The sequence below is a fragment of the Fonticula alba genome, assembly GCF_000388065.1.
Source record: "Fonticula alba strain ATCC 38817 unplaced genomic scaffold supercont2.3, whole genome shotgun sequence".
Classification (NCBI taxonomy): Eukaryota; order Rotosphaerida; family Fonticulaceae; genus Fonticula; species Fonticula alba.
Window position 1 is genome coordinate 2,840,401 of NW_009242973.1, and position 8,547 is coordinate 2,848,947.

The 8,547-nt window shown below is 63.0% G+C and overlaps 4 protein-coding genes across 4 annotated transcripts in view; 2 read left to right on the forward strand and 2 right to left on the reverse strand.

Annotated features, from left to right (window-relative positions):
* Nucleotides 1-125: 125 nt before the first annotated feature.
* H696_02385 (hypothetical protein) lies at nucleotides 126-3,723 on the reverse strand (the record flags this gene model as incomplete). Its single annotated transcript, XM_009496286.1, has 5 exons — nucleotides 3,315-3,723; nucleotides 2,998-3,190; nucleotides 1,615-2,833; nucleotides 318-1,492; nucleotides 126-156 (listed from the first exon to the last, which is right to left on the reverse strand). Exons 1-5 carry the CDS (start codon nucleotides 3,664-3,666, stop codon nucleotides 126-128), a joined length of 2,970 nt encoding a protein of 989 aa, XP_009494561.1. The 5' UTR covers nucleotides 3,667-3,723.
* A 404-nt stretch (nucleotides 3,724-4,127) lies between these two features.
* Nucleotides 4,128-5,818, forward strand: H696_02386 (hypothetical protein). Its single transcript, XM_009496287.1, has 4 exons — nucleotides 4,128-4,303; nucleotides 4,463-4,532; nucleotides 4,604-4,875; nucleotides 5,077-5,818. Exons 1-4 carry the CDS (start codon nucleotides 4,157-4,159, stop codon nucleotides 5,569-5,571), a joined length of 984 nt encoding a protein of 327 aa, XP_009494562.1. The 5' UTR covers nucleotides 4,128-4,156; the 3' UTR covers nucleotides 5,572-5,818.
* A 288-nt stretch (nucleotides 5,819-6,106) lies between these two features.
* On the forward strand, nucleotides 6,107-8,157 carry H696_02387 (hypothetical protein). Its single transcript, XM_009496288.1, has 8 exons — nucleotides 6,107-6,255; nucleotides 6,380-6,648; nucleotides 6,734-6,866; nucleotides 7,028-7,066; nucleotides 7,195-7,511; nucleotides 7,635-7,776; nucleotides 7,872-7,911; nucleotides 8,024-8,157. Exons 1-8 carry the CDS (start codon nucleotides 6,171-6,173, stop codon nucleotides 8,070-8,072), a joined length of 1,074 nt encoding a protein of 357 aa, XP_009494563.1. The 5' UTR covers nucleotides 6,107-6,170; the 3' UTR covers nucleotides 8,073-8,157.
* A 221-nt stretch (nucleotides 8,158-8,378) lies between these two features.
* Nucleotides 8,379-8,547, reverse strand: part of H696_02388 (hypothetical protein) — a gene marked incomplete at both ends in the record, with an annotated part of 4,353 nt that continues 4,184 nt past the window's right edge. The window contains one exon of the mRNA XM_009496289.1: nucleotides 8,379-8,492. Within this exon, the coding sequence (XP_009494564.1) occupies nucleotides 8,379-8,492 (114 nt within the window). The remainder of the gene's footprint in view (nucleotides 8,493-8,547) is intronic.

Genomic DNA, 8,547 nt, shown 5'->3' on the forward strand with positions numbered 1-8,547 from the left:
GGGGGCGATGTGCTTGCGGGGGGGGGGGGGACAGGGAAGAGAGAGGGGCGGGGAACGGAGGCGCGGCGGGGGATAGTCGCGAATTCGGAGGGGGAAGGGTCAAGGACGGCTCCTGTTCTTGTCGATCACTTTCGAACCTGTGTGAAGGCGGGATTACTGCGTTTGGTGGTGTTAGACTGCGTGAGCGGGGGGGAGGGGGGGGGGGCAGGTAGGGAGAAAACCTCCATCACGCCCGGTTGAAAGCGTGTCTGCGTGGAATGTGACGAGATGCGGGCCCAGGGGAGAGAGAGAGAGAGGATAGGAGAAGGAGCACGCACGCAAACATTTGAGTGTTGGTAGGCCCAAAGGGAGAGGCCCCGCCGGGGGCACCGGACGCCGCTGAGAACGGATTGTTGCCGCCACCGGCAGCCTGGCCACCGAAGGCACCGAAGCCCTGAGATGGTTGCTGCTGCTGCTGCTGCTGCTGCTGCTGGCCGCCGAAAGGACTGGGAGCGGAGGCCTGGCCACCAAAGCCTCGACCGCCCATCGATGAGGTGAGATAGTTATTGAAGCCCGAGGGAGCGCCGAATGCGGGAGCGCCACCGCCGCCGCCGCCGCCGAACGGCGAGGCGCCAGGCGCCGCGGCACCCGGTCCAAGACCACTAAAGGGCGAGGGCGAGCCGCCGAAAGCCGAGGCACCGGCACCCGGGGCCGGTCCGCCACCAGCGGCGGCGCTGGCAAAGGGCGATCCAGTGGCCGCAAAGGAGGAAGTGCCGGCGCCGGCGGCTGCCGAGGCGAAGGGCGACGCGCCCGGGGCACCGGCAGCAGGAGCAGCAGCCGCAGTGGCGGCGGAAGCAAATGGAGAGGCATTCGACCCAAGGCGACCATGGCCGGAGTTACCGAAGCCAGATGCCCCAAAGGTCGGGGTGCCTCCGAAGCTGGTTGACGGCGTGACAGCGGCAGTCATGCCGACGCCGGCGGCAAAGGGAGAGCTGCTCGATGTACCGGCCCCCTGGCCACCAGAAGCCGCCACAGAGAAGGGCGAAGCACTGGCACCAGGCCCGGCCGCAGCGGCACCCTGGCTGAAGGGGCCCGAGGTGCCGAAGGCAGGCGCACCCGGCGTAGCTGCAGCTTGACCGAAGGGGGAGGGCTGTGCAGTTGTGCCCGCGGCCTTGGCGAAGGGCGAGGCACCGGCCGAGGCGCCAGGAGCATTGAAGCCGGAGAAGAAGCCCATCGGTTGCTGCTGCTGTTGCTGCTGCTGCTGCTGCTGCTGTTGATTGGCAACAGGACCGGGCGTAAACGCACTGGTCTTAGCGCCAGGAGCGACAGCTCCAGCGCCGAAGGGCGACGGCGAGGCCGTTGTCGACAGAGAGCTCATGCCGCTGGAATTATCACCCAGCGCAGCCCCAAGGCCAGACATGGACATGGAGGAGGACCCGGAGGAGCCAGGGGAGTTGAATGGCGTGCTGGCACCCTGCTCTGGCCGACCCGGCTGGGCATTCCATGCTGCAAGCTATTTCCGATCGGCAGGCGTAGAATGTTAGCGGCCGGAGTGGCAGGCGGAAAAACAAGAGGAAGCAAGGGGAAATGGCAGCAGAGGAGGGAAAAAGAAAGAAGAGCCCATGAGAGTCGCACAGGATTGGTAGGAGCCGCGACTGTCTGATTGGCAGTGGCCTTCTGAGCTTCGGCCTTCTCGGCAGCAGCTTTCTCAGCAGCAGCCTTCTCGGCAGCAACCTTCTCAGCTTCGGCCTTCTCGGCAGCAATCTTCTCAGCTTCGGCCTTCTCGGCAGCAGCCTTTTCAGCGGCGGCCTTCTCAGCGGCAGCCTTCTCGGCAGCAGCCTTCTCAGCAGCAGCCTTCTCAGCGGCGGCCTTCTCAGCGGCGGCCTTCTCAGCGGCGGCCTTCTCGGCGGCGGCCTTCTCGGCGGCGGCCTTCTCGGCGGCGGCCTTCTCAGCGGCAGCCTTCTCAGCGGCGGCCTTCTCAGCAGCAGCCTTTTCAGCGGCGGCCTTCTCAGCAGCAGCCTTCTCGGCGGCGGCCTTCTCTGCGGCCAGTGCCTGGTTGACACCATTACCTGATAGGCCAGTCGCTGGCTGTAAATCTCCCAGGGTCAAGGGTCGCGACAGGGACGTCTCATTTGCCGAGTCGCCGAGTGGTGGCAGCGTATCTGAAAGGCCCTTAGACTGGGCATCCTTCAGCTGTTGCTGCTGTTGCTGCTGCTGCTGCTGCTGCTGGTAAAGGCGCTGCTGCTGCTGCTGCTGCTGCTGGTGAAGGCGCTGCTGCTCCTTCTCCTTCGCGGCGGCCTGGGAGCGAAGCATCTCCTTATTGGCCGTCGCATAGAATTCCGCCAGTTGCGGAGGCTTGCGGAATGAGATCTTCCCTTCGGCCGAAGAGTCGGCGGACGCCGAGTCAAAGAGATCGTAGAACTGGCTGTTCGTCAGGTAGCCAGTGGCGGCAATGCCAGGAGCCTGCTTGGGGGGGCGCTCGCCACTGGTGGACAGCAAAGACCCAAGAGGATGGAAGGGGGTGGTGGTGATGCGCGAATGCCCATCACGCGCGGCCCCGAGCAACAGCGCCCCAGTTCGCAGGGTCACATCCGGGGTCAGTGCAGGGGGGCTCGCGGCAGTGGCCGAAGCTTCGTCAGCAGTGACCAATCCGCCAGGCATGGTGGACACAGCCAGGCTATTGAATAGGGCCTCCCGAAGGAGACTCTCCGTGTTGTGGCCTTCCTCGGTGGTGTTCTTCTGAAGGTTCAGGCGTCCAAGGCGATCGGACACGTCATCCAGCGAGCTGGCCACCGTGTCTGCCAAGAGCGAAACCGATGCCAGGCGTTGGTCGACCGTCGTCAGCATGGCCTGGCTGCTCGCGTGTGAATGCATGACGTGGCCGTGTTTGTGTTTGCGTGTGTTGAAGGAAAAGCGCATCAAAAAAATCGGACGCGGAGAGGGATGCGTGGCGTCAGGAGGCTGTCCATGGAGCGGGCGGCAAAGAGGAAGACCAGCCGGGCTGATGGCCACACGCACCGAGCAGAGGTGATGACATCGCGGTTGGCCACCAGATGGAGAAGGCGCTGGTCCAGGGCCTCCAAGGCGGCAGTCGTGCGCTCCAACTTGGCACTGGCGTTGCTGAGCATCTCCTGCTGCATGGGGTCCACGAACGTCCGATCGAAGACCGACTCGGGGGCCTCGGGGCTGAGGAGCTTCGCCGTGGCGGCCACTGCAGCAGGCAGGAGGGCGGTGAGTGACAAGTAACCGGGGTGCGGGGGGGGGGGGGGGGGGGGGGGGCAGAAGAAAGTTGGGGAAGCGGAGGGCAGGGGCAGAGGGAAATGAGAGCCACGCACAGGCCTCCATCTGCGCGGTAAGTCGGTCAACAGTGGTGTTCAGAGCCTCAGCCGCACTGAGCAGGCCATCGCGCTCCTGGAGCAAGCCATGGCAAGAGTCATCGGCCGGCCCGAGCAGGGCTTCGGTCGCGCGCACGGACGCCTCAATGTGCTTCAAGTCCATGCTCATACCCAAGGCAAAGGGCTGCACAGCGCTTTGGGTGGCAAATGAGTGCACAAGTCCGGCATTGATGGCGCTTGGCAGTTGGAGGCTCTCGGCACCGGCCAGCAGCTGAGTCAGGCTCGCCTCGACAGGGGCAGGAGGGGAAGCCGCCACATGCGAAGGGCCCTTCCCACTGGCAAGCGGTGGCATGGTTGTCAGGGTACGAGGAGTACAACTGTAGGGGGAGAGGGAAACAGAGGGGGGGGGGGGGAACGGGGGGGGGGGGGGGCGTTGGACAAAAAAACAGCCAAGAAGGACTTGCTGGTCCCCGCTTTGTGCTGTCTCTCCCGAGCACGGAGGCTAGTTTGTGGACAAAGAAAAGGCGGCGGCCGACTGCCAACGCAATGTTGCCATGTGTGTCCCTCGAATGCGGCCTGGCCGAAAGCGCCTACCTGGCGTCGCTGCCTTGGGACCGGGCCGAAGGGGGAGCCTGCTTCTCGGGGAGCCGCCACAGGCCCCTCGGCCGTGTTGGGATTGCTGCGCGGTGGGTGAACCTTTTTCGGCTTCTCATCGAGCCATGGGCCGGGGGAGGGAGCCCTCAGGCCACGCCACAGATTCTCCACCCTCCCCCGCCCCCTGCTCCGCCTTTTCTCCCTTTCCTTTGGCCCCCCCCCCCTCGCCCCCCCCTCCGCCCTGCACGATGTCGGGCTTCCGCTTCAACTTCCAGGTCAATGAGGCTGACGAGGAAATGTCTGACACCGAGGTCTCCATGAACATGACCCACGGTGATGGTGCCACCCCCGACGTTCCTGAGGATCCGGCTGCTCAGCTTACACCCAACATCACGGTGCGCGGCGCCTGCTCCCTCGTGTCTGTGACCCCGGAACCCTGACCAGCCGACTGACCGACCGTAATCCTGGCTCCATCCCTCCCTGTTTATACCTGCCACCTCCCCCCCCCCGCCCTGTCATTCTGCCCCTCCTTCGGTTCCTTTCGCCCGAGATAGACAGTCCTCTTTCCCGTGACCGTGAACGATTTCGCCCCCGCCCCGGGGATCTCCCTGTGGCGTCGCAATGGTACGACCAGCGGCCATTGCTCCACTCCTCGTCAGCACGTCTTCCTCACTCTTCCCCTCTCCACAATGCAGCCGTCGACTTCGAGTCTACCTTTACTGCCTCGACCAAGTCGGCCGTTTTGACGCACAACACCCAGTCGGATCTCCTGCCCGGTGTCTATGAGGGCGGCTTCAAGTCCTGGGAGGCGTCCACCGATCTGACGATCTACCTTCAGGGCCTTCTCACGGATGGGCAGCTGACCATCGGCCCGAGCACGCGTGTCCTCGAGCTCGGCTGCGGGAGCGCCTTGCCTGGGATTTTCCTGCTGACTCGCGGTGCTGGGCTGGTGGACTTCCAGGACTATGTACGACATCCTCATCTCTCGCTCCTGCCCATTTCGGCATGCCCCTTCCCGCCGTCGGGTTCCATGCACTGCTGCTTTCCCTGGTCAAGTGTCTCCCCCCTCCCCTCCTCTCTCTCGCGCGCGCGCGCTCTCTCTCTCTCTCTCTTCCTTCGTTCACCTCGTTGATATGCAGATGAGCTAACTTCGATCATCACATTGCAGAACGCCGATGTCATCCACCAGGTTACCCTTGCCAATATTGCGCTGAATGTGGCCCGCCGGCCGGATACCCAGGCCCCCACCGAGCCGATCCAATTGCCGCTGTCGGTGCTGGAAGGCTTGCCCTCGCGCTTTTTCACCGGCGACTGGGCTTCCCTGAGCTCGCTGCTGGTCGATTCCCAGGGGGCCACCCAGGAGTATGATCTTCTGCTCCTGTCGGAGACCATCTACTCACTGGCCAACTATCAGAAGCAGATTCAGCTCATCTGGACTCACCTTAGCCGCGGAAACCCGAATGCCTGCGCGCTGGTCGCCGCCAAGAACCACTACTTTGGTGTTGGCGGCAACATGATGGATTTCGAGCAGGCGCTCACGGCCTTCCGCCCGGCTGCCGACGGCCCGGCTGATGGCGGCCCGGTGTTCAATGTTTCCACGGTGTGGAACAGCTCCGACTCCAGCGTGCCGCGTTCCATCCTAAAGGTCTCCCTCCGGCGCTAGGGGGGGGGGGGGCCCGTTCTGTGCTTTTTATCGCCCCTCCCCCTCTGTGTCCTTCGCTCCCCAGATGATTGTGCACTCTCGCGAACCGCTCGATTCTCCCGTCGCGCGCGTGTGCTCTCTCACCTGGTCTCTGTTCGCCAGGACCCCTGGTGAACGCTGGAGGCCACGGGGAGCGCGCATGCCCCTTCCTCGGTCACACCGCCGCCAGATGACTCGGAAACAATACACGCCCCTTATAGAGAAAAAACGCATGCCCAAACACAGCGGCACTTGTATGTGTGTCTTCGCCAACAGCGCCCACACGGAGCCACACACACACACACACGCGCGCATCCCCCTGCTCGAAGATGTGTGATCCGCACCAGCAACCCGAAGAAACGCCGCCCTCCGGCTGATACGCCACAGTCGGGGCCTGATCGAGGCCGAGGGATCCGTTGGCAGTCGGCCTGCTGCGGTTGCCTGCCTCGGGCATGGTCCTCAAAAGGGCGTCCTCTCCTTTCGGAGGCCCGACGCTTGGGGGACCATACAGCGCCCCCTCCCCAGCTCCCCCTCCTCCTCTTTCTCCTTCTTGCGTTCTTCTCTTTCCCTGCCATTCGAGGATGAGCGCCCAGGCTCGCCTGCCGAATACGGGATCCGGGTACCCCGGGGCCTTGACCACAGCCGCGAGCAGCATTCTCTCATCGCGTATGTTTCAGATCCACTTCCCCCTCCCCCCCCTCCCCCCCCCCCCCCCTGTCCCTAACATCTGGAGGTCTCGGTCATCTCCCCGCCCCCCCCCTCCCCCCCTGCTCTCTCCCGTCTTACGCAGAGGCACGCCAGCTGCTTGTGGTGGTCTTCGACTTGAATGCCTCGGCCTGGTCGAACTTCCTCGGCGAGGCGAACGTGGCCACCGCCTTCCCCCGGATCTTGGACCAGTTCGCGGTCTTCTTCAACATCCATCTGTCCCTTCGTCGGTCCAGCGAGCTGGCCCTGATCGTGTGTCATCGCGGCGGAGCTCGGTTTGTTTATCCGCCGCCGAAGTATGGTGACGCTTCGCGCGCCGGACATCCCCCGGGTGCCGGGGAATCTCACGATGAGGTATGCGATCGCTTGCATTTGATATCCATCCCCCCTCCCTTCGGCCGATATCAACTCACGCATCTGCACATGGCAACGGCGTTAGATTGATGGCCGGTATGAAAAACTCGCCACAGCCCAGAAGGAACTTGTTGCTCAGATCAACGAGTTGGCCAGCGAAATCATGGCCTCCCAGGCGGCAGGCTCGGCGTCGGTCCATCAGGCGGATGACATCGAGGGTGCGTTTTCCCCACCTGCCACGTTCAAAGGCATACGCTAAGTCTTCCCAAAAGTGGTCTTTTGCCTGGTTCCTCTCTCCCTCTCTCTCTCTCTCTCTGTCTCTCTCCCCCCGTCCCCTCCCTTGCTTCACTCACCAATCCCCTTCTTGTCTTTGTGCCAGTCACCAAGATGGCAGCCGCCCTGTCAAGTGCACTCTGCTGTATGTTTTCTCCGAAGTTTCCCTGCCTCCTTCTCTCTCTCTCTCTCTCTCTCTTTCTCTCCCTCGCAATATCCCTCCCCCCTGATGATCTTCTCACCTCCTGACGCGATGGATGCCACCCTGTGCAGATATCAACCGCTTCAACAGGGAAAACTATGATCCGCTGCTGCCACAGCCCCGGTCGCGTATCCTTATCGTGACAGCCGCTGCCGGAGCTGCTTCCGCCACCCGGGCGCACTATATCCCGATGATGAACTGCCTGGCCAGTGCGCAAAAAGCCGGCGCCTGTGTGGACGTGTGCGTTCTCGGGGCGGCTCCCTCGAGCGCCAACCAGGCCGCCCAGACCTCCGAGGATGGGGACACCTTCCTCCGGCAGCTGGCCGTCATGACGCGCGGAATATATTGGCGTGTGACCGATTCCAGCTCCGTCCTTCAGCATCTGATGGTGCGCGGCCCATTCGTGCTGGCCCCTGGCCCTACTCCCCGTTCGCTGCTTCCCATCCTGACGGCCGATGTATTGTGTCTGCCTTGCCCTGCTCCCGCCGTCTGGGCCATCTGCGCTGGATAGTGTCACTTTACCGCAGACGCCGATGCCCGTCAGCACCTGCCGCCACCGTCGCACTCCCAGGCAGCTGTGGACTTCCGAGCCACCTGCTTCTGTCACCGTAAGCAGTTGGACATTGGCTTCATCTGCGCTGTCTGCCTGTCCGGTGCGTTTGGTAGCCCCCTTGGCCTGGTGCCTTGCCCTTGCTCTGCTGACTGACACCTGTCCACCGGCCACCGTCTTGCTTTTGGCCCTCGATAGTCTATTGCAATGATTCCCTCGATATGTGTAGTACTTGCAGGTATCGCCGAACCTTCCTCCGCCCCTTCTTTGCTCCCTTTCCGACTGCTCTCCTTGAGACTGATCCCCCCCCCCCCCCCCGGTCTCCGGTGCAATTGACCTCCCCCATGCAGCACGCCCTTCTCCGTGGCCGGGTCGCTTCGGCCGGCGCCTGCTTCCTGATCGCGCGTGTGCCCCGTGCGCTTTCCCATGTCAAACAAAATAGACCACGCTGCTCTGGAGCAAGCGGCGGAAAAGATGGCCAAAAAGCACGGCATCGGGGCCTTTGCAGAGGGGCGTCCCATTGTGCATTCAAGTGCATATGTATGTATATTTGTTGGTGAGCAGGGGATGCTTGTAAAAGCCAGCAGACCGGCAAATGGGATCCAAGGCCTATATGTGTTGGAGAGCTTGCCTCCTGTGGCATGTGTGTGTGCGTGTGCGTGTGCGTGTGTGCCAACGATCGAAATGGTGCAACACAATCTAAGTTCAAAGCGTGAGGGTATCTTGCTCCATCTTGAGCTGCTCCTGCCAGAGGCGGCTGTACTCGCCCCCCTCAATGGCCAGCAGAGACTCATGGGTGCCGCGCTCAACAATTTGGCCCTGCAGAATGACGGTCAATAAGAGGAACAGACATAGACAAGGAGAGGTCCCCTTG

What these genes read in the sequence shown, in the direction of transcription:
- H696_02386 (XM_009496287.1), top strand. Translation starts at nt 4,157, where the DNA reads ATGTCGGGCTTCCGCTTCAACTTCCAGGTCAATGAGGCTGACGAGGAA. An exon ending in CTCCCTGTGGCGTCGCAATG is followed by an intron (nt 4,533 to 4,603) that starts GTACGACCAGCG and finishes TCCACAATGCAG; the next exon opens with CCGTCGACTTCGAGTCTACC. An exon ending in TGGTGGACTTCCAGGACTAT is followed by an intron (nt 4,876 to 5,076) that starts GTACGACATCCT and finishes ATCACATTGCAG; the next exon opens with AACGCCGATGTCATCCACCA.
- H696_02387 (XM_009496288.1), top strand. Translation starts at nt 6,171, where the DNA reads ATGAGCGCCCAGGCTCGCCTGCCGAATACGGGATCCGGGTACCCCGGG. An exon ending in CCGGGGAATCTCACGATGAG is followed by an intron (nt 6,649 to 6,733) that starts GTATGCGATCGC and finishes CAACGGCGTTAG; the next exon opens with ATTGATGGCCGGTATGAAAA. An exon ending in CCGTCCTTCAGCATCTGATG is followed by an intron (nt 7,512 to 7,634) that starts GTGCGCGGCCCA and finishes TGCGCTGGATAG; the next exon opens with TGTCACTTTACCGCAGACGC.